The sequence below is a fragment of the Felis catus genome, chromosome C2 (genome assembly GCF_018350175.1).
Source record: "Felis catus isolate Fca126 chromosome C2, F.catus_Fca126_mat1.0, whole genome shotgun sequence".
Lineage (NCBI taxonomy): Eukaryota > Metazoa > Chordata > Mammalia > Carnivora > Felidae > Felis > Felis catus.
Window position 1 is genome coordinate 4,619,548 of NC_058376.1, and position 24,430 is coordinate 4,643,977.

Genomic DNA, 24,430 nt, shown 5'->3' on the forward strand with positions numbered 1-24,430 from the left:
AAAAAAATTAAAAAAAAAAAGTTACTTGGGAGGAGGCACCTGGGTGGCTCAGTAGGTTAAGCATCTGACTTTGGCTCAGGCCATGATCTCACAGTTTGTGGGTTTGAGCCCCAGGGTGGGCTCCCACAGAACCCACTAGGATCTTCGGTCCCGTTCTCTCCTCTGCCCCTCTCCACCCTTTCTCAAAAATAAACAACTACAAATTTTTTTTTAATAAAATAAAAATTTTTTAATAAATAAAATTAATTTTTTAAATAAATTAAATTTTTTTTAATAAAATAAAAGGTTACTTGGGGCTTCCCTAGCAAAGGACCCAGAGGGGTGTCTCCATCTTTCTGTTGCCAGGGGCCAGGGGCCGGGGGCCAGGGGTTTGCTTGCATTCATTCTCTTCTCTTTCAGAGACGTTAAAAACTGCTTGTAGGTGTGCCTGGGTGGGCTCAGTCAGTTGAGTCCGACTCCTAATCTCAGCTAGTTCATGATCTCATGGTTCAGGGGTTCGAGCCCCGAGTCAGGCTCTGTGCTGACGTGTGGAACCTGCGTGGGATTCTGTCTCTCCCTCTCTCTGCCCCTCCTCTGCTCTCTTTCTCTCTCTCGTGCTCAAAATAAATAGCTAAAAAAAAAACCTGCTTGTATTGGGGCGCCTGGGTGGCTCAGTCACTTAGGCATCCGACTCTTGATTGCAGCTCAGGTCATGGTCTCATGGTTGGTGGGATCCAACCCTACATCAGGCTCTGCCCTGACAGCTCAGAGCCTGCTTGGTAATCTCTCTCTCTCTCTCTCTCTGCCCCACCCCTGCTCACGTGCAAGCACACAGTCTCTTTCTCCCTCTCTCAAAATAAACAAATCCTCTTAAAAAAATAAGAACTCCTTATGTCAACACTTCCTATTTCTTCTAAGAGTTCAGCTTAGCAAATGCTTCCATCCATCCATCCGTATATTCAGTGACAGAATAGGGACAAAGGTGAGGAAAAGCATGCCCCGGGTCACCTACGCCTGAGCCGCCACGGGGAGGCGGGTGTTGTATCCCCATCCTTCAGGGAGGGGTTATCAGACGGCCCCGTCCCCCTTCCACTCACACAGCTGCTCCTCGGGAGCCTGGGAGGCCCAGGCCTGAGGCTTGGAATGGGGGCCAGTTTTAAAGGATGAGGGAAAGAAAGGCCTTATTGACAGCCGAGGCAGGGATCACGACACAGGCCACCGGGGCCATGACAGGCATAGACCCGGGCTCACGGCCTCCTTCCTTCCGGAGGGTTACGTTCAAAGCGCCGATCCCTGCTAGATAGCGGCTGGGTGCGTGGGTGGGCGTGGGGAAGGGGCTGGGGGGTAAGCGGATTCGTGGGGAGGGCCACAGCGCTTTCTTTTTTCTTTTTTTTTTTTTAATTTTTTTTTTTTACGTTTATTTATTTTGGGGACAGAGAGAGAGCATGAACGGGGGAGGGGCAGAGAGACAGGGAGACACAGAATCCGAAGCAGGCTCCAGGCTCTGAGCCATCAGCTCAGAGCCCGATGCGGGGCTCGAACTCAACGGACCGCGAGATCGTGACCTGAGCCAAAGTCGGACGCTCAACCGACTGAGCCACCCAGGCGCCCCCACAGCGCTTTCAAGAGTGGAACCGACAAGTTTTTGCCCAAGTGCGTGGCACAGAAATGGATCTCAATACACGCCCCTAGTCCACTGAGGGTTTTTACCGTCTGGAGACTCAAAACGTTTTAATGAGGTTATAAAAAGCATAGAGAAACCCAGATAAGCTACCATGCACTCACTGATCTAGAAAAGAGGCATCATCTGCCCCCAGCCAGGCATGGCGCCCGATGCCGCAGCCTGCTTCCCACCAGGCTGGACACAGGCCCAGCTAATCAACATCCTCGGGGGGGGGGGGGGGGGGGGAGGGCTTGGTTTCTGTTCCATCTCAGGTCCTGCTGAGACAGCCTTCCTTCCAGCGGGAGGTGAGACCTGGCCGGGGTCTGAGAATGAGGGGCGGCAGCGTGTTTCCTGAAGGCAGGGTTGGGGGTGAGGGTGTAACCTAGGCCTTGTTACTTAAGGGGGACCCTATCAAGGGAGCTTGTCACAAAGGCCCCGCCCCTCCTGGGTGGCTCAGTTGGGTAAGTGGCTGACTTCAGCTCAGGTCGTGATCTCACGGTCCGTGGGTTGGAGCCCTGCATCCAGCTCTGCACTGACAGCTCGGAGCCTGGAGCCTGCTTCGGATCCCGTGTCTCCCTCTCTCTCTGTCCCTCAAAAAATGAATGAAAATGTCAAAAAACATTAAAAGAAAAAAAAAAAAAGGCCCCACCCCAGACACAGAATCCAAAGGCGAATTTTAACAAGATCCTGCCACGATTCGCGTCATGTTAAACCCCGAGAAGCTCTGACCCAGAGAATTCTTTGCAAAGAGTATCTGCGGTCTTGGGGGTGAGAGAGAGAGTCTGGGGCCATTATGGGAACGGGCACTCCTGGTGAATGGCAGCCAGGAGAGGTTTGAAAACCACTGTTTCCTCCATCTGTCCTCCTGAGGGGCCAGCAAGCCGGGGACTGGAGCGTCCCTGCTCTCAGCCAGCTCCCAGATCCTTCTCCTCCTTGGCACGGGTGCTTGTTCCCAGTGCATGGAGTGCAGTCAATAAACAAGATGTGACTTAGCGACCCTGAGCAGAGAGATCTGCCCCTTCCCCGGCCTGCTGGGCTGGGACGTGCACTTCTCCTTGAACGTTCCTTCCTCACACGTGCAGGGCTCAGCCTTCGTGCTCATCCAGCAGAGCGAACCTGAGACCCCGAGTAGAAAATGGACCAAGAAGGGGCGCCTGGGGGGCTCAGTCACTTGAGCATCTGACTTTGGCTCAGGTCAGGATCTCATCGTTCGTGCGTTCGAGCCCCGTGCTTCTGATCCTGTCCCTGCCCCCCTCTGCCCCTCCCTGGCTTGTGCACTCTCTCGGTCTCAAAAAAAGTTAGAAAAAAAGAAATACTAGTTTTAAAAAATGGACCAATGAAATGAAGCAACCGTTTGCAAAATACGTGATACACAGAACAAAAAAATGTAATGTTGCAAACAAGCAGATGCCTCTAAAACTAGGCGGGGCTTGACAGATAATATTAATATACGTCAGGCGACCAGTCTCATCCCACTGCTGAGAGGAGTATGAATTTGGGTATCTTCCCGGAAAAGTATCCAAATACCGACAGAGCGGACAGACCCTCTGTTTCCCAGGACCCAGGGCTGCTGTCTGCACTAACTATCTTACGGCACTGCGAGAGGGATCCAAGGAGAATGTGGGGTCCAGAGAAAACAAGCCCAGAGACGACCGAACACGAGCGTTTCCCGCTAACACGTTCAAACGATCAAAACACGAATTGGGTGCTATAATGGTTGCCATGCAGGAACCTGGCGTTCCTATTCTCCCATGCTTCTAAGTTAGGACAAGTTACCATTTTTTTCCTTTTTTTTTTTTAATGTTTATTTATTGGGGGGGGGGTGCAGAGAGAGAGGGAGACACAGAATCCGAATCCAAAGCAGGCTCCAGGCTCCGAGCTGTCAGCACAGACCCTGACGCGGGGCTCAGACCCACGGACTGTGAGGTCACGACCTGAGCCGAAGTCGGACGCTTAACCGACTGAGCCACCCAGGCGCCCCACGACAAATGACCATTTTCTAGCATGGCTTAGAACTGGTTCTGTCTGGACCCGGGTGCTCCGTGCTTCCTGCACTGCCACGACCTCGGTAACAGGTCCTTCCACTGAGCACCTGTTAACGTTCTCGGCGGGGCAGAGTCAGCCAGCATTGGTTCTGGTTGCTGGGACGGTCACGTGGACCCAGGAGGGTGCCACAGGGCAGGGTATACCGAGATGGGAGTGCAGCAGGTGTGTCATGGGATAGACTCGGGTCAGGCTGAGGCTGGCCTTGAGTGCTTGAATTTGCCTTTTCTTCTTCCTGCTGCTGCAGTAAGCCAGGGGTGGTGTTTAGGCTGGAGGTGATTCAACCCAGAGAGAAGGCGGTGTCAAGGTGGGACAGGCAGACGGCCAGGGTACAAACAAGGAGACCAACTCAAAAGCCCAGTAGACAGGGGCGCCTGGGTGGCTCGGTCGGTTAGGCATCTGACTTTGGCTGAGATCATGAGCTCGGGGTTTGTGAATTCGAGCCCCTCGTTCGACTCTCTGCGGTCAGCCCAGAGCCCCCTTCGGATCCTCTGTCCCCACCCCCCTCTGCTCCTCCCACACTTGCATTCGCTCTCTCTGTCTCAAACAAACATTGAAAAAAGAAAACCCTAGAAGACAGATCACTGGAGCACCTGAGTGAGAGGGGGGATCGATATGAGGCCTCTAGAAGGTAGAACCAAGTGACTAATGACCCACCCAGGGTGGGGAATGAAGGACCAAGAGGACAGGAGAATGACTCAGGTTTCCTGCCCAGGCTGTGGTGGGGCTGCCATTGACCAAGACAGAAGGAAGGATCGAGGGAGAAGGACTCGAAGGAAGGATCGAGGGAGAGGGACAGCAAGAAATCAATGGGCAAGATTTTCAAATGTATTTTTTCATGGTACTTGCTGATTATAAATATATATTTAGGAAGTACACAACTTGTAAAAGAATGGTTTAAATCACCTGTAATTCCTTCGTCAACATTTTGGTGTTTTTCTCTCCAGTATTTGGTCTGTCTCTGTCTGTACGTGTGTGTGTGTGTGTGTGTGTGTGTGTGTGTATACATTTAAGACGGTGATCTCACTGCATAGACAGTTTATATCATTTTTCTCTTAGTATAATCATTTCCTGACCTTAAAATTATTAAAATAGATTTTTAAAAGTTGCCTTGCATTGTACCCTATGGGTGTATAACAATTACTCTATTCTGTTAGTGCTGGACACTTGGATCACTGCCATTTTTTTCCACCTTGAAAAACACAACTGGGGGCGCCTGGAGGCTCAGTCAGTTAAGGGTCCAACTCTTGGTTTCGGCTCAGGTCATGATCCCCGGGTCGTGAGATCGAGCCCCGCGTCAGGCTCTGCACTGGTGTGGAGCCTGCTCTAAATTCTCTCTCTCTCTCTCTCTCTCTCTCTCTCTCTCTCTCTCTCTCTCTCTCCCCCAAAAGAAAAAGAAAAAGAAAAACCCAACAATATGTTTGTAATAAAATCTTTATTCACGTTTCAATAAAAAGGTTTAAAAATATTTAAATAACCAAACGAAAACGTTCCAGTAGTAAAAAACAAAAACAAAAACAACGCCTCCCCCCCCCCGCCAAAAAAAAACCCCATTGAAATGATATAAAAATATATACAATAAATGGCAAAGGCCAGACTCCCCGGCACGTAAGTCAGCAACTTGTCCTTCTTGTCCTGGGAATCACAGAAGCAACATGAGAAGCACGAAAGAATGGGAGCCACAGAGCTCTGAACTCTCTATTTCTCCGGAAACCAGGAGCGGAGATAAGCCCAAGGAGAGATAAGCTGCCAAGGTTAGAGCCAGGAAACCCAGGAGGCTGTGTGAACTCACATGCTCTGTCCCAGCGGGACCTCCTGTGGACAGCTGGTCCCCTGCTCCCCCGTGAGGGAGTGGTTTGAAAAGGAAATCCAGGGGCGCCTGGGTGGCTCAGCCGGTTGAGCGTCCGACTTCTGCTCAGGTCGTGATCTCTCGGTTCCTGAGTTCGAGCCCCACGTCGGGCTCCCTGCTGTCAGCACAGAGCCTGCTTCAGATCCTCTGTGCGCCCTTCCCCCACTCATACTCTTTCTCTCTCTCTCAAAAAGTAAATTAAAATATAAAAAAAAAAGAGAAAAAAGAAATAGAGCAGAACCGATGAGCCGATGTTACGAGAAATAACATGTGGAAAAGCTTCCCATCTAACAAAGAACACTTTCCAGAAAAGGGTCTTCAGAGAGCGGACGACAAATGCGAGCGTGCCTTTCATCACCAATTAAAACAAACAAAAACAAAAACACCTCACGGAAGCAATTCCTTCAGTGAAGGAGACCCGTAATGAAGGAAAGCAAAGCAAACGTTTGAGGAGAGCAAAATAATAGGAAGAGATGAAATCCAAGCTGACCAAACTCAAGAAAGACGCAGAAGAAAAAGACAAAGTCATCAGAAGACACACACGTGGGGGAAACAATGCTTAGGAAAACAGGTGCTTAGGAAAACAGAGTAGGCAACATGGTTGGAGAGAAATGAGGCCGGTAAAAAAAATTAGGGGAATAAAGCAGTATTTTTCAAGTATTATAAAATGATGGTTATCAAAGACAAGCAAGACAGAGATCCCATATGTATAACTGAAGTTCACATACAAGTGGGGAGGGGCCAAAGCATCGGATCGGAAGAAACATTTAACTTTCCTGGACCCCAAATGGTCAGCATGAGACAGGTCGTTATATACACATTAGAGAGCTTTTGAGTCAAGAGTCTTTAGGGTAGCTAGGGAAAAAAAAATGTCAAGTCATATAAAATAGGAGGGATAAAAAGCTGGTATCAGTTTCCCCCAAAGCCATGTTCAAAGCCAGAAGGCAGCAATGCTGTGCCGTAAGGTGCTCAAAAAAGAAAGAGGGGCGCCTGGGTGGTTCCGTCAGTTAAGTGTTAGGACTCTTTTTCCCCGCCCCCAACATTTATTTTTGAGAGAGAGAGAGAGAGAGAGAGAGGCGGAGGGACAGAGAGAGGGAGACACAGAATCTGAAGCAGCTCCAGGCTCCGAGCTTGCAGCACAGAGCCCGACTCAGAACCTCAAGATCACGACCAGAGTCGAAGTCGGTCACTCAACCCACTGAGCCACCCAGACACCCTGGTGTCAGGCCTCTTGCTTCCGCCTCAGGTCATGGTCTCCCAGTGGGAGGTCAGGCGTGCACTGGGCATGAAGCCTGGTTAAGATACGATTCCACCCGCACTCAGAGGAAAACGTATTGCCACAAAGCTTCTATCAAGGAAACAGAATGAAAATAAATGCATTAATCATCAATCAAGAAGATATGTAAGCAAAACAAAGAGAAAAGAGATTCATAAAACAGAAATGAACAAGGACAGTAAACAGTCGAATTAATCGGTAAAACCTTTAGAACAATAAACCCTTCAAAAAATAAAATGGGTAAGTCATGAGCTAACCTGACATAATAAAAAAAAAGAGCACAGGGAGGGGTGCCTGGGTGGCTCAGTGGGTTAAGCATCCCACTTTGGCTCAGGTCATGATCTCACGGTCTGTGGGTGCGAGCCCCGCGTCGGGCTCTGTGCTGACCGCTCGGAGCCTGGAGCCTGCTTCGGATTCTGTGTCTCCCTCTCTCTCTGCCCCTCTCCCATTTGTTCTCTCTTTCTCTCTCAAAAATAAAGAAACAAAAGTAATTTTAAAAAAAGAGCACAGGGGCACCTGGGTGGTGCAGTCGGTTAAGCGTCCGACTTCAGCCAGGTCACGATCTCGCGGTCCGTGAGTTCGAGCCCCGTGTCAGGCTCTGGGCTGATGGCTCGGAGCCTGGAGCCTGTTTCCGATTCTGTGTCTCCCTCTCTCTCTGCCCCTCCCCCGTTCATGCTCTGTCTCTCTCTGTCCCAAAAATAAATAAACGTTGAAAAAAGAAAACAAAACAAACAAACAAAAAAAGAGCACAGATACACAAAACGAAGAATAAAGGAAAAACAAGTTACAAAAACAGGCAAAATGCAGAAAGGAACCATAAGACTGTTATGCTTAACTTGTAAGGATAATTTGGCACCCTGAATTAAAATGCATAATTTTATAAGAAGATATAATTTATCAAAACCGATTTTAAGTCAAGAGAGAAAAAATCTAAACAGACTGTTTCTGCGGAAGACACAGAGAAAGGAGTCAAGGTGCTAGTTGGCAAAACATCAGACACAGAGAATTCTAAGGAAAATCTACCAAACGTTTCAAGAACCAGTAATCCCATTACCACACATCAGCTCTCCCAGAGCGCAGGAAAAGGGTAAACATCCAAATTATCTTTATGAAGTGAGCGCAGCATTGATAACACCTGGCAGGCTGCAGAAAAAGTAAACGATAGACAAAACACAGTTGTGAATATGGTTCAGAAGGTGTTAAGCAAAACACGAGCAAACAGAGTCAAAAGAATCAAAAAGAAAAACATGTCACAACCAAATACAGGTTATTCCAGAAGGGCAAATGGTTCACTATCAGGAAATCCGGAAATATAACTCACAATATTATTAAATCTAAGGAGATAAATCACGGCGTCCTCCATAGATGATAAAAAAAAAAGTACCTAACATAATTGTAAAATTTATGATAAACTTCTCAATAAGATAGAAACAGATGGGGGCACCGTGGGTGGCTCAGTCAGTTTAGCATCCAACTCTTGATTTTGGCTCGGGTCATGATCCCAGGGCCATAGGATCGAGCCCCGTGTCGGCTCTGCGCTGAACGCGGAGACTGATTGAGATTCTCTCTACCTCTGCCCCTCCCCAACTTGTGCACACATGCGTACGTCCTCTCTCTCTCTCAAAAAAAAAAAAAAAATAGGTGGTATACCAGTTGGGGTTCTCCAGAAAAACAGAACCAAGAGGATGGATAGATCCATAGATTTATTTTAAGGAATTGGCTCACATAACCGTGGAGCTTGGCCAAGTCCAAAATCTGGAGGACGACCAGGCAGCCTGAAGACCCAGGAAAGGGTCCATTGGCAGTTTGAGGCTGAAAGCTGTCTGGAGGCAGAATTCCATCTTTTTTCTCTTAAGACCTTCAACTGAGTGGGCGAGGCCCACCCGCAGTATAGAGGGTAATGTGCTTTACTCAACGTCCACTCATCTAAACGTTAATCTCATCTAAAAAAAATACCTCCATAGCCACACTGACACAAAGTTAACTATGAGAAATGGATACTTCCTCAACATAACAAATCATCTCTTTCTCAAGTAGTATCAGGTTTAAAGTCATGAAAGAGGGGTGCCTGGGTGGCTCAGTGGGTTAGGTGTCTGACCTCGGCCCAGGCCATGATCTCACAGCTCCTGAGTTCGAACCCCACATCAGGCTTTCTGCTGTCAGGGTGGAGCCCGCGTTGACCAAACTAAGGAATTCACTACGAAAGCATGATACAAAATCGGTATATAGAAGCGAGCAGATTTGGGGGCACCTGGTGGCTCAGTCGGTTGGGCGTCCGACTTTGGCTCAGGTCACGATCTCACGGTTTGTGGGTTCAAGCCCCACGTCGGGCTCTGTGCTGACAGCCCGGAGCCTGGAGCCTGCTTCGGACTCCGTGTCTCCCTCTCTCTCTACCCCTCCCTCTCACTCACGGTCTGTCTCTTTGGCTCTCTCAAAAATAAATAAACATTAAAAAAACTTTTTTTTAAAAAGAAGGGCAGTATGAACACAGTAGCCATGACGATGAAAACTTGTGTAAAATTATAATACAGAAGCGGCGCCTGGGTGGCTCAGTCAGTTAAGCATCCAACTCTTGGTTTTGGCTCAGGTCGTGATCTCACAGTTCGTGAGGCTGAGCTCCGCACTGGGCTCTGCATTGTCAGAGGTTGGGATCCTCCCTCCCTCTCTCTCTCTCTTTCTCTCAAAATATATAAACTTTTTTTTTTTTAATTCTAAGACTGAAAAAGAAATTGTAACACTGAAACAACCAGGTGCTCACGGCAAGTCACAGAACAGACCGATGGAAAAGAAACACAGGGGAGAGAAAGAGAACGCACAGCACAGGGAACAGAGAGTCCGGAAGGAGGCACAACCCCACGCGTCATTGGAGGCACAACCACACACAATGATGCGTGCGATAAAAAGGCATCGTAAGTCATCGGAAAGGGTGAGCTATTGAATAGAGTGAGAACTGGGTGCACCTTCCAATGGAAACGCCACACCTCACACCTTGCATGAGCTTCTTCCAAATGGATTGAAGGTGAAATGTTTACCAAAAAAGCAATCCACAAATATAATCAGAAGAAAACATGTGTACAAGGCTCTTTATAAACATCCAGGTGGGAAGTCTTTTCTAACAGACTTAAATCCAGAAGGCTTATCAGAAAACATTGTGTAAAGTTGAGTACGTGTGAGTGTGCACACCTTTCTCAAAGGCAAAAACAAAACAAAACACAACAACCCAAACCCGTGATATTCAGTCAAAAGACGCGACGAACTGGAAAACAAAATTGTGACTGATGAGAACCCCCTCCCGCCAACCTGTCTACTTTATGATTTTATCTTATTTTATTTTCTTTATTTATTTAAAAAAAAAAATTTTTTTTCAACGTTTATTTATTTTTGGGACAGAGAGAGACAGAGCATGAACGGGGGAGGGGCAGACAGAGAGGGAGACACAGAATCGGAAACAGGCTCCAGGCTCTGAGCCATCAGCCCAGAGCCTGACGTGGGGCTCGAACTCCCGGACCGCGAGATCGTGACCTGGCTGAAGTCGGACGCTTAACCGACTGCGCCACCCAGGCGCCCCTATTTTCTTTATTTTTAAGTAGGCTTAACACCCAGCACAGAGCCCAATGTGGGGCTTGAACTCACGAGGCTGAGACCTGAGCTGAGATCAAGAGTCGGATGCTTAACCAACTGAGCCACCAGGTGCACACCACCAGCCCCTCCCCTAACATCTTAAAAATGTTAAAAGCCATCATTTTAAAAAACCATCATCCCGGGGGAGGCGGGACTTCTTATGCTACCAAGATTAGCTCAGTTACTTTGTATACCAACCCTGGGAGGGAGCGTTAGTATTAACACCATTTCACAGCTGGGAAATTCAAGCAGGAAGGGTTAGTTTGCCAAAATCACACAGCATGAAGTTAACATGTAAGGAGACTTCGGTATGTAAATCCTGTAATATGCACACCGATATACACGTGATGGTTCCCCAGAAATGGACCAACAAAGAGTTCTATGGAAAAATGGCCAAAAGATGTGAACAGCTCATAGGAAAAGAACTCAGCTGGCTTAACAAAAAATTTTTTAATGTTTATTTTAGAGAGACAGAGCACGAGCGGAGGAGGGACAGAAAGAGAGGGAGACACAGAATCCGAAGCAGCCACCAGGCTCTGAGCCATCAGCACAGAGCCCGATGCAGGGCTCAAACCCATGAACCAGGAGATCATGACCTGAGCCGAAGTCGGCCCTCAACCGACTGAGCCACCCAGGCGCCCCAAAAGAACTCAGTTGGCTTTTAAATGCATAAAAAGATATCCAAAGTTGCTCATAATAAAAGACATGCAAATGAGAACTACACTGAAATGTCACCCTCCACCCATCAGCTTGGCAAACATTCTGCAAGTTAAGCTACCAGCTTCCTGATGAGAGAATAGGCACACTCATGCACTACTTGTGGGAGCGTAATCTGGAATAACCCTTAAAAAGGGCAATTCGACAGCGCTTGTGAGGGTTACACATGTAGCTGTCTTCTGACCCAGCAACTTCCCCTCCTGGAAACTCACCGTACACGTGGACCTGCCCACATAACGATGTTTGTACAAGGTTATTCATTGCAGCCACGTTTGTAGAAGCCAAAGAGAGCAAACAACCCAGATGATGTCACCGAGGGACCAGTTGCATCAAGAATGTACATGCATACTGCAGACGTGGAGCATCTGGGAAATACACGGGAAGCAATCTCCCAAGGTGAGCTATGTGGGGGGCAAAAAAAAAGAGAAGCAGAATGGTGTATATACTTACCTTTTTCTATCAAAAGGAGAGAGAAAATAAGAGCGTGTGCTGATCAATGCCTAAAGAGAAACTGGAAGGCTACATGGCAAACTCCTCTAACAGGTTACCTTGGGAGAGGTGGAGAGCAATACGGAAGAGAAAAACCAGGCGGATGAGGAGTCGGGAGTGGGAAGGAGACTTCTCATCACGCCGTGTTTTGGTTTTTGAACTCTGCGAACATACAACCTATGCAAAAAGTAGGGAAAACGACACCCAAACATTGTATTTTATGCCATAACACACACACACAAAAGAACACAGAAGGCACAGATCTCAGAAAGGAGATAAGATTACCATCCTTTGCAGATGACCTCATCGTCTTCCTGGAAACCCCCCCAGACAAGTCAAAGCCGAACAAAAACGTGTCAGAAACAATAAGTTTACTGATGTGGTCAATTACAGGACGAACATAGAAAAATCCCATTCGTAATGATGACAGAAAATTCAAAACCCTGGGGAATTAAGTTATCAAGAAATAGGTGTGGATCTACATGAAATAAAGTCTGCTCGGGACCGGACAGAGGACAAGTCGAGACAAAACGACCCGCTCCATTGGGTTCAAAGTCTTCATTTTGTAACGATGTAAATTCTCCCCAAATTTATCTATACGTTTAGCACGGTTCCAAAACAAATCTCAACAGCATAGTTTTAGAAACATGACCCAATATTTCTAAAAGATATCTAGGAGAATCAGTATACAACGTTGAGCAGGATGACTAAGGGGGGGGGGATATTATATATTAATTCTATATTAATTCCATTAACCATCCTATATGTTAAAACTGTATTAGTAAGTGTAGGGGTGAGTTGGGGACCACTGCTTTTTGTGAAAAGCCTCCTGAGATTATTTGAATTTTTAATAATGATGCCAATGTAGGACTTGAATAAAAACTAATTAAAAATCCCTAAACTACTCCTTTCACCCAGGATTCCCAATTTTTGAGGTAACAGGTTCGGGTGAATGTCATATACTCACTAGATTCTTACATTTTACACACTCGCGTTCCTATTCGTTTATTTCTCTTGAAAAATGGATGCGATACTGGCATATCATTCAGCAAACCGCCTCTCTCTCTGCATCATTTCCTGGTTTGTCCACATTGCTATTTCTTGAGGATAGATTCCAGAAGTATCCATTCAGAGGGGACGTGGGTATTCTTCAGGCTCACTGGAACGCCTGCCCCAGCTTACACGCTGCCCCAGCACCGTAGATGGCTCACCTCGTAGGCAGCGACTGGTCACTAAAACCTGGGTTCACTAGGGGCGCCCCAGTGGCTCAGTTGGTTGAGGTTGAACGTCCAACTTCAGCTCAGGTCATGGTCTTGCGGTCTGTGGGTCCAAGGCCCGCGTCGGGCTCTACACTGACAGCTCAGAGCCTGAAGCCTGCTTTGGATTGTGTCTCCCTCTCTGTGCCCCTTCCCCACTCATGTTCGGTCTCTCTCTGTCTCTCAAAAATAAATAAATGGTTAAAATTTTTTTTTAAAAACTGGGTTCACTTGATTCCTAAGTATGTAAACTTCTGCACACGTTGTAAGATCGATCAAGCAATTTCACGTTTCATGACCATTCCCCCCCCCCCCCCACCACCATTTGCCAGCTTTTGTGTGTTTTTCTTCTCGGCTCTCATGTTCTTCTTTGGTGTTTAACGGGTAGCTGAGCTTTGTTTTAATGAGGTATGGTGAGACAGCAGAAACAGAAGGGGCTGTCAGGAAGGAAGATCCCTGGAGACAGGAGGCGTGGCATGCCATACAGGGCCACAGGGGGAGGCAGAGGGAGGAGGAGGGGGAAACAAGAGCCTTCACTCTGGTTTCCAGAGGAAGGAATGGGCAAGGCAGGGTTAAAAGGGGCTGTCTGGCCAGACTGAATGATCTCAGCAGGCTCTGGGGCACAGAGGTTGTCCTTAATTGTCTGGTACCTGACCCTGGGGTGCTCCGGGCGGCAGGGGGGGGGGTGGGGAGAGAGTGGCCCAGAGTGTGGGAACCAGATAAAGGAGACCATTGCGGGGTATGGGCTCTGGCTTGCTTGGGTCACATTTGGAGCCAGTGTCGTTTACTCTGGAGTGAGCTGCTTGCCCTCTCTAGGAACTGGCGAACTCCGGGAGCCCAGTCTCTCCACCGCCAGTAAGGTACCACATGTACGAGCGTCAGAACACAGAAAATAAAGACATGGTTAGTACCTTTGGCTTACTGGTATGAAATTTTGTATGCGAAGGGCAGTAGGTCTTTTGCTGTTATTACTATTTTTTTTTCTTACCATGATGACACACTTAAGACCTTGGCCTATGGGCAGCTCTTTCTGCCCACGGGTCCTGTCCCCGTGCTTTAATAAAATCACCCCTTTGCACCCCCCCCCCAAAAAAGACCTTGGCCTACGGACTCTTCTCCTGTGGGTGAGAGCTTCCTTTCCCCAGACCTCTCAATTTCTGTCATCTGTCTTCTCCGTACCCTTGCCTTCCACGCACAGTTCACAAGATATTTTTAGTAACGATGTGTACCTGCTAGGGCCTGATCTGAGGAAGGAAATGTCATCTCTCTGATCAGCCAGGCCAGAATTCATCGTCCAACAAATGTTTGCTTCATCCTTCTATTTATAAATACATACATATATGCCAATGTGTAAATACACAAATATTTCTCCCAATATCTACCCAGGTAGCGTTTTTATTTTAGCATACATCAGTTCCCATTTTTAAAAATAGTTTTCTTTTTGATTCTCCATGTTTAACCTCATGAAAACAGTAGCAGAATATGGTTGTGATCACAGGTCTGGTCATCAGACAAGGTGGTTTTTCAACTCTGGACGCTGCCACTGACAGCGAGAACCCGGAGAGCTTACGGCACCTGTGACTCAGTTTCCTTCCCTGTGCGGCAGCCAAATAGCTAGGAGGTGAAAATGCACATGTGGGGATCACCCCCCAAGATGTACTGCATTTTCTAGCATCTTTCGAAGATTCTACTTCAGAGTAGAAAGGAAGAGTAAACATCCTTGGATAGTTGTGGGGTATAGTTTCATTTCATGCGCACACTTGATGAAATTTGCCAACAAAGGTACACAGAATGAAAAATAAATAACTAAAAGCAGAAATGTTATTTCACAAAGTTTTGCAACAGCACCACCTAGTGATGAGCACACAAAACCACATCTTCAACACCACCCATTGCTTAAGGAAGGGCAAAATATGATAAACCAGCATAGCAAAAAAAACCACACTGAAATCAAATGATCTCTTTCATTATAAGGAAGCAAACGTCCTGTTCTCTTTCTCCAGTGACTATTGCTTCACTTACTAATGGCTTGAAATTCCCTTTTTTTCCCCCCCCTCTTGCCTAGGTATCACCAAACGCGTCTATCTAATCATTGAAAGGGGGTCTTTCAAGGTTTGGCGTAGCGGCTAGATCACAGCTCGCGGGTGACGTCTGTCTTCGTTCATTACTTCTGCTTCCCCCAAGTTGGCAACATCCCTGTCTGGAAGCTGAACCCACTCGGCTGGCCCCCGATGCTTCTGGAAGCTATGGCTCGGCACCGCACCTGGTGAGACACTGTGGTGCAGATTTGCTCAGCAGGTGGACAGACCAGGGTCCCTTCCCAGGCGAATACTTTTCTGGCTGTGTGTTCCTGAGCGTGTGACCTGGGGCTGGTTGGTCTGTCGGATTCGGACACCATCTCCTTGCAGGGTGAACAGGGCAGGGCGGCCCGGGGATCCTGTCCGGTCCTTGTGACCCCTTAAACGTGCTGATCTATACATGGTTTAGATGGTTAGACGTGGCCTCACGTCCCGAAGTACTCTATTGTCCGCCAGGTACATCATCCCCCTACCCTCAATTTTATCTTTCACGCTTCCCAGGAACCCATCTGGCAGCAGTGGAGGCGAGCGGAACATGACACGCGCCACGGCCAGCCACGTCGGAAGTGTGACTCGAACAAAAGGATGAAAACGACTCCAAGCCCAGTTAAGTCGAAAGCGGCGTTTATTCAAACAAACCAAGCTCCTCTGTTTCCTTCCCAACGGGATACGTCTTCAAGTGGGGGAGCCCACAAGTGTAAAAAGACAAGGGCTTTAGAAAACCCGACTGTGAGGTGCCCAACCACGTGGACCGTGGCCGTGGCTGCGAAGCCACTTCCGAGGCGGGGCGCGTACCTCCTCCCGCCAACTGCTGGCCTAGCGCGCCCTCAGGTTCAATCACCGTGGCACGCCCCCAACGGAGGGACATCCCAAGAGGGACACAATAAACAATCTTCAGCCTTGTCAGAAATGCAAGTTGCACGGAGCCGGGCACGGAAGATATTCATCTGAGACACGCACACCAATTCGGTCTGCGAAGTGCTACGGTCGGCACCACTTGAGAATCCGAGGTTTGCAGCTTCCCGGCCCGAGCAGGCACACCCCAAGGCGGCAGCAAAGTCACCCTTCTTACGGAAAAAAAAAAAAAAAAAAGAGTCACCGCCTCCAGGGACCGGACGTGGAGATTTTAAGCCTGAAGTCTCCCTGACTGTGCAAATGAACAGGAGCAGTAGGAAATACCTCATCGCGGATGGCAAAAATTCACCTTTCATTCGCGCGTAGCAGATCCCAGCCATCGCTCCGGGGTTGAGACATGCTTATTACCGAAGTACAGCTGACCTACGGGCACTCGCTCAGGCCGCCTCCTCCCGGGTTCCAGGTACCTCCCGGGCTAAATAGGGTTGCCAAGCTCACGGATACAAGAATGTTACACGTGACACATTAGATGGCGCATGGCCTCCAACTAGGAAAGTGAAAAAACGATCCCGATTGTAACTCCCAGCCACAAAGCACACACGGTTATTTAGGAAGGCGGATGGACCCTCCCGGCCCAGCCTTTGGCTACAGGCAGATCTTCAAGAGAAAAACGTGTGGCCACATCACCCAGCACGATGTAGTTTAGAAACGCCAGACACGTGTACGTAACACTGACGCTAAGAAACCCAGAGAAGGCTCAGGACTAGGGAGAAACGCTGTACTGATTGGCTGAAGTCACGTGTCTTTATGACACTCGAAATTCACCCCGGGAACTCACGAGACTAGAGGTTCCGCAGACAGGCTGGCGTCACTACAATCCGGCCGACCCGCCCCCAGGATGACATTCTCCCCGAGGCAGGGCGTGGGCTCAAGCGGCGGCTGGAGTTCACTGGACACGTGGGGAGCCTACGGAACTGCGCTGATTCTGAACAGAACCAGGGTGAGCTGCGAGATGTATGGCCTGTGAGATGCCACAAGGCCACGCTTGTGCACAGGGGCACAGGGGCTGACGCTTCTTTCTGCAAGTGTCTCTGACAGCAGGCGTCCCTAGAGGAGGAGTGCGGTCAGGGACCTGTCGGATTCTTCCTGAGTCAGGGGGCTGCCCGGCAGGGTTGGGCGGACGTGACCGAGTCTGAGTCGCTCTGGCTTCCAAGGCAACTGTCTGATGCCCACACCCCTAAGGTAACTGCCGACCACCCGCTCTGGCTGCGGCCCCTCGACCCTGCCCTAGGAACATCCCAGTGTACAACCTTGAGTCTACAGCCTAAGGACTAGGTCTTGCTTGGGAGTTCATGTGTCTCTAGTTGCGTTAGAATACTAACGCAACTAATATGGCTGTAAAGCAAGTTTCCCTTTAGAGGTTCCTTTGGAAAATTCTTGGAAAGTATGGGTGCAAAAAAAATCATTTCCAGGGGGTGGAAATGAGTTGCCTATGACATCCTGGGACGTCCTCAGTTTGCCCAGCAGATCCTTCAGAGCCATCTGCCGACAAAGGATCCGGCTTCCTACCCCACCTCCCTTCTCAGATTCTAGAACCTTCGAAGTCCCAATCACCCCCTTCCCTGGTCCTCGAATGAACCAATCTTCACCTGGCTTGGGCAATGCGAAGTGTCAGGGGCCGCGTTATCACGCTGCCCATGCTGACACCTGACCCGTGACTCCGGCTTGAATGTTCTTGAAGTTTCGGGCTTGCTGCTGTAGAGAGTAAATCCCACCTGCCACTGATTCAGCAACTCTAAGGGTAAGAAACGTGAGGATTCCCGGAATTAATTCGAGCAGCTTTCCCAAACTGCGAATTCCGCTTATGTAGTCGCCATACTTTGGATTACGTGTTTATTTCCCTTCCCCACTCGCAAAATGTATTTTTCCAGCTTTGCCACGTAATTGGTCAACCGACAGAAGTTCTGATCGGAAATTCTTAAAACCCACTACAAATGTATGCGAGAGCTTCTGCTGTATGGAGTCTTCTTGGCGCTAAAAACCTCGTCCCTCTCTTGGCAAAACCCAAATTCTACATTTTATGATGTTTAGTTGTTTTTCCTAAAACAGAAAAAAAAAAAAACCCTCTTGGTGGCAAAGTATTGCCTCTGAACAGTTGTGATATCAATTCTAATGAGTCTGTTCAAGACAAGAACATCTGGGGAGTCCACCCAAGTATCTGGTTTCCACTAAGAAGAATAAGTTGGGGAAACTCTATTATTGATGCTTATGGAACAGGTTTTTGGGCAGGGGGAGGGCAGGGATTTATCTCCCGTGTCATCACGAGGCCCTGGGCCAGAACTCAGAACTGAACTGTGACGGTAACCCACCACACGGGGGACCTGGAGAGAAGAACGTGACAAATTTTCATTTCCACGGGGACCTATTAAATGATCAAACAGTCCTTCCTCACTTCTTAAATAAGACAACGCTAAGTCAGAACCGTTTGCAAGATCTATCACCCACGGCTCTGCGGAGATGTCAGCGGTGGGGGCACTGCTGGGGATTACTTTCGTGATTCTGAGCCGTAACTGACCCCACCTTGATCTCCAACCACAACACTCTGCATTTCACAGGGAGTCTGGTTCCAAGTTTTCAGGAGTGGGCTGCATTCACGAAGGACAGCATTCCCAGAAGTCTCATGCGAGGAACCCGTTTCTTTAATGCCAGATACTGGTTTTTGGTTTAGAAAAAATACAGAATAGTGTGGTACCAATCACTGTGGCGCTTTTTAAAACTCCTGGGGGTGGGGGGCGCCTGGGTGGCGCAGTCGGTTAAGCGTCCGACTTCAGCCAGGTCACGATTTCGTGGTCCGTGAGTTCGAGCCCCACGTCAGGCTCGGGGCTGATGGCTCAGAGCCTGGAGCCTGTTTCCGATTCTGTGTCTCCCTCTCTCTCTGCCCCTCCCCCGTTCATGCTGTCTCTCTCTGTCCCCCCCCCCAAAAAAAACAAAAAACTCCCGGGGGTGGGCGGGGGGAGGACTCAGTCCTCATCTTGTTTCTTGCTAGTTTTCAAAGAGGTCTAGAGACTGAAGACAGGACTGCATTTGGGGCTTCCAAATAACTTACCAAGAATATAAAATATCACCCTAGTAAAAAAAAAAAAAAAAACACAACAAACCTATGGTTCACGGAGAAGCATCCCACTCCTCATGGGAGGGTTGCCAAGGTTTGACAAAAGCATAATGCTAAGTTGCAGCTTTCAAGAAAGGACTGTCTTGGGGCGCCTGGGTGGCGCAGTCGGTTAAGCGTCCGACTTCAGCCAGGTCACGATCTCGCGGTCCGTGAGTTTGAGCCCCGCGTCGGGCTCTGGGCTGATGGCTCGGAGCCTGGAGCCTGTTTCCGATTCTGTGTCTCCCTCTCTCTCTGCCCCTCCCCCGTTCATGCTCTGTCTCTCTCTGTCCGAAAAATAAATAAACGTTGAAAAAAAATTAAAAAAAAAAAAAAAAAAAAAAAAAAAGAAAGGACTGTCTTCCAGCATTTTCCATAGCGTGGTATAAGGTAAAAATGACACGGTCAGACAATTGCTACTTCCCTTCCTGTTCAAAGCAGGCCTGCTAGAAGGTTTCCCAAGCTCCGTATCAATTTACATAACTCGAGGAGGTGGGTGTCACGAACCAGGGTTTTGACTCAATGTCCAATTTTCGACAGCAAAGCATGCTAGAAAAATGTCCCACATTCCACCGTCTATTTCATTCTGGTTGCTAACTTACACTTTTGTAATCTAAGCATTTCCATTAAAATGTCACATCCCATGACATCTGGGATGAAAAGGTGGCGAAATCTGATAGGAAACCCACAGCATTACAGCAAGCTTCATCAGCTACCCTAGAGCTTGAAACTGACTTGCTGTCATCATGCATTCTGGGGACAGTGCCTGCTGGTCTAACACGAGCCCAGAAACCCAACACGAGAGACTGGAACAGAAGACATCCGTGGGAAGGACGAGGCGGCAAAACCGCCCGGGTCACCTCTGCAGTTCCCTCGTTTTAGTGCCCGAGCTTGGATTTTCACCGCCAAGGGAAGACCCGGTCTGGGAGGACCGCCATCACTTCCGTGCGAAGTGGACCACAAAGCGGGAACCCATGAAAAAGCCAACAGGACAAGAGAGTTAGGCTTCCAGAGATTTCGAACTCTGAAACGTGCTCTGCAATTACTACGTGCCACCTAGCCGAGACCGGACCTGATAATGAGTATCCAATAAGGGAAACCCCCTCCTGCCATCCCATCTCTAGAGGGCCTCGTAACCCGCCGTGTTCCAGCTGTTTCCTGAACAGAGCACAGAAGATTCACGCTCTAAGATCAACTCAAACCTTCTGTTGCTGTAGTGTCCACAAGGACACCACGACACGTATAAGTGGCCCCACATCTCTGTGGTTGTCTCTTCCTCAGGACGGATGTGCCCTGGTCCAGTGGGCAGAGCAGATGGCTGACCCCCCCTCCCCCACCGTGATGTAGCCTATTCTGAATACACGTGACGGTCCAGCCAGAGCAGAAACTCCAGTTAGCCTTCCCAGTAGGATTCCTGCATCCACCCAACTCACCCCAATAGCAATGCAAAGTGAACATGGACTTGGGCGCCCAAACAAGAGAGGGGATATTGGCTTTGAACTGTGAACGCTTCTAATTACATCTGATCACAGAAGGCTGACTACAGAGCACGAAGGATTTTTTTTTTTTTTTTTTTTGCGAAGAAATTAGTTTATCGAATAAATGATAGCAAGAGGGAGGTTCCCCAAATAAAGATCGCACTGCACACCCACCTCGTCGCCGGAGACCGAACACGCCAAAGGAGAGCAGCGCGCAGGTCACGGATTTGTTCTCGCGGGTTCAGATGGCTACACTGGAGTCTAGGGGTTCTGCAGACGCGGACACATGGTCTGGAAGCAGGGGAAAAGCCGAAGTTCCTTCAAGTCCTCCGCACATCTTGTGTCTTCCTTCCCCCTGAGTGTTGGTCACAAGGACGGGCATTCGGCCGTTTCCCTACCTTCCTAAAAGGTAATAACCCAACCTACCTTCAGAGATCTGGAAAAAACAAACAACCAAGCTGGCGAAATAGGATCTGTTTTTCTCACCCAAACCCCACTTGTTAATTTTAAGTACGAGTACGCCTGTGGGATGATGGCCAGCTGGGTGACAGAACAGCACCTGTCACTCTCACCCAGCGGAATGATGATTCTTCCAGCCGAGGGCAACAAGGGCAGCAAGCAAGCTGCCTGCGGCCCCCACCCGGGCGCGGGGCCCCGGGCAAAGTCTCAGCAGAGGTAGCTTCTTATTTTCAGACCCACGGTACTACACAAGCACGAGCACAAAAGAGGAGGCTTCCCTTGCACTCTACCATGATGGACAATAGGCTTCCCGTCTTCAGAAGAGGCTGGTGAAGACCGTGGAGGGATGTTCTTCTCCCGGAGGATTCGAGCTCCCATTCAGACCACAGAGAGACCCAGAAAAGGGTTCTGTTTCCAACTCCGAAGCGGGCAGGATGGTCATATCATCAGGCCCCAGGTTGCTCCTCCTGCCGCCATATTGCAAGGCTCCCGTACACTCTGATCCAGGTTGAGGCCTGGTGCCAAATACCCTTCCATGCAATTAATATGAAAAGCTTCCCATTAGCTAGGAGGAGTTACGAACCATACGTACTCCCTTCTCCAGAGACGGGAGGAAGGGGAGAATGAGCCAAAGCTGGTCTTGGCCGCACACTTAGCCAGTCTGGCATAACCAGTCACATAAAGCCTGAAGCCCAATTCACTCTGTTTTCGTTTAGAATGAGGTGTTTTTTATTATAATTTTTCTCGGAGGTGAGGGAGAAGAAGGAAGCTTTAAAATCAAGAATCAAAATACAGTGAATCTGGAAGGCATCTGGGAGCAGAACAGATTTAAGACTAGTGGTTACAGGAAGGAACCCTGCCTTAGGACCCCGGCTGCTGCACCTGAAACGGAATTCTCCCAACAGAGAGTTCAAGGTCGCGCACGAGCTCGGACCCTGCTCTTCATTTCCAGCGATGCCGGACGAGTGAGGACTCATCATTGACAACCTCGGGGTCCGGGGGCAGGCGCCGACACCGGAAAGGAAGCAGCAGCAGGACGATCAGGGTCAGAAGGATGATTCCACACACGCTCATGAGAGCGTAGGAGACAATCCACAAAATGGGCTCATTCAAAGGCAGGGCGGGGACGCAGTTGCTGGCTATGTCGTCTGTTGAGAAAGGCCCAGAAATTTCAGACACTGGAGCACCGGCAATTTCTGGGGAGACAGAAAGGGGGAAAATCCACAGCTGTGAGGGGCGCAGCCCATCTCCGCCGTGTAACGAGAGAGAGACAACGCCTGCTCTGTGAGACCACGGCCTCACGGGTCAGGAGCCAGTGGCTCAGGCAGGGGACCTCTGCGTCAGCACGTTGTCACGGCGTTCAGTGCCCGCACCCGAGCACGGGACGTCCCGCGGTCTGCAGGTGCTGCAGCCACGTGGGGGAGAGCGACGTGCAGACGGGCACATCCAGAAGCCTCGGGGGCCCCGGCGAGGCCTGGCAGGGCCGCGGGGCCCGGCGGGCGAGGGTGCATCGCCCAGCGCCTGGGGAGGACGACCGAGACGGGGCGGCTCAGAGGGAAGGAGGGGAAGGAAGTAGGGAGGACAGTGGTATCTACGGCGAGGAGCTCGACAGAGCCTGCCCGAAGCTCGGGGATGGCCCGGTGCCGTCCACCTGACTTCATGCCGCCTTCACGTCAGCCTGCCCCACACTCCCTCCGGGCTCCAAGACCAGCCGGCCAGACCGGCCTGCCCAAGAGAGTCTTCCCTGCCCCGCGTCCCCCCTGCAGTGTATGAAGGGCCCAGAATCAGGAACGGTATGTGAGTGCAACACTGAATTCGCAGGAAATACGACTTGCAGACACCGGGCTAGAGCTCTTACCACGGACGAGGTCAGGAGGGTTCCTCCCTTCCTTCCTTCCTTCGTTCCTTCCTTCCTCACTCCCTCCCTCCCTCCCTCCTTCCCTCCCTCCCTTCCTTTCTTTTTCTTTTCTATTTTTTTTTTTTTAAGTAGGCTCCATGCCCAGGGAGCCCACCCAGGTGGGCTCAGTCAGTTAAGCGACCAACTTCGGCTCGGGTCATGATCTCATGGCTCATGAGTTCGAGCCCCGCGTCGGACCCTGTGCTGACAGCTCAGAGCCTGGAGCCTGCTTCGGATTCTGTGTCTCCCTCTCTCTCTCTGCCCCTCCCCTATTCATGCTCTGTCTCTGTCTCAAGAATAAACATTAAAAAAAAAATTTTTTTTTAATGAAAAAAATTGTAGGCTCCATGCCCAGAGTAGAGCCCAACATGGGGCTTAAACCCATGACCCTGAGATCAAGACCTGAGCTGAGATCAAGAGTCGGATGCTTAAGGGACCTAGCCACTCGGGCACCCCGGAGAGTATTTCTCAAAGCAAGTCTGGGGGTTATCAGTACTGCATTTCTCTACCATCAGATTTATCTGCCCCTTTCAGAAGCACAGAATTTATGTGGCATTTTACGTTTTACTTGGAAAAAGAAGACGGTCTTGCCACCCACTTCACCCATGTTTAATCGCAGAAATGAATATTGAGTCCCCCAAAAAACATTGTCACTAAGCATTTGATTTTTCTGTAACTGGAAGCCTCAAGACCCTAAGGTCTGCCACATAACATCTTTTTTTGGTGAGGAAAGAAAAAGTCAAACAAACAATGGAACGATGGCCTTAGAAGAAGGGTTTAAAATGGGGGAAGAAACAGACGTGATTGGAACATTTTCCTGCTCATGGGGATTGTGTGTGTGTGTGTGTGTGTGTGTGTGGACTCACGGCGTCCTCTGAGTCAGCTGGAAGAGCGCAGCAAGGGACCAGAGCCTGTGTGTACCCAGGAACACAGGGGCGGTGGCCTCCTGTCCGTCCAGACGGCAGGTGCCGCGGCTGTGGTCACCATTTAAACAACAAACTCTTGGGCCATTTATATTTCTATTATAATTTCTGCCTTTTTCTCCTGAGCTGTAAGAATCCTTCACGTAGTAGAAACAAGTGGCAAGTGCCTTTCCAGAGCAGGTCCTCTGTCTTTTAAAAAGCGTGTTTACTTTATAAATTGGGAAGCATGCTTAGTGCAGGTACCAAAACCAGGACCAGTGCGGAACGTGAGGCGATGAAAGTCACCTAAAACCACTTTTGCTTCAAGACGGAGTAAGAGGGGCCACATTTACCCCCCCCCCACACACACCTGAAACAACTAAAATACTGGACAAAATATATGATGAAACAAAGATTCTGAAGATATTGCAAACCGCGCAAGGAGCCTAAATCCCGAGGGATAGAGGAAAGTGGCCTTGAGAACGTTTCTGGGTTGTGGTGCAGGGAGGGGGACACGGGCAGAGGTGGGCAGCCTTCTGGGCAGGGGCGGGGCAGGGCTGGGAGGTCCAGGCAGGACTGAGAGGAGGGGCAGGGCAGAGGGGCAGGGCTGGGGGCGGGACAGAGCAGGGCTGGGGGTGGGGGGCAAGGCAGGGCTGGGGACTGCTGGGGTTCACAAGGGCAGTGAAGGGCCGGAGGCAGCTGTAGGCAGAAATTCCACAC

At 49.4% G+C, this 24,430-nt stretch overlaps 1 protein-coding gene and 1 long non-coding RNA gene across 5 annotated transcripts in view; one reads left to right on the top strand and one right to left on the bottom strand.

The window, feature by feature from the left end:
- BACE2 (beta-secretase 2) overlaps window positions 1–24,430 on the bottom strand; it is a 113,431-nt gene that overhangs the window by 2,963 nt on the left and 86,038 nt on the right. For 2 of the 4 annotated variants that reach the window (XM_023238716.2, XM_045036593.1), the window contains exon 9: window positions 21,617–22,107. The exons of 1 other annotated variant lie outside the window; for it this stretch is intronic. In XM_023238716.2, coding sequence (XP_023094484.2) covers window positions 21,854–22,107 — 254 coding nt within the window. In that variant the 3' untranslated portion in view covers window positions 21,617–21,853. Of the gene's footprint in view, window positions 1–21,616; window positions 22,108–24,430 lie in introns of those variants that run through there. One more of the 4 variants, XM_023238717.2, reaches the window with a different exon arrangement.
- On the top strand, window positions 14,826–17,978 carry LOC123379853. The gene is made up of 2 exons (XR_006584773.1): window positions 14,826–15,159; window positions 15,473–17,978. It is a non-coding gene; the product is annotated as an uncharacterized LOC123379853 (long non-coding RNA).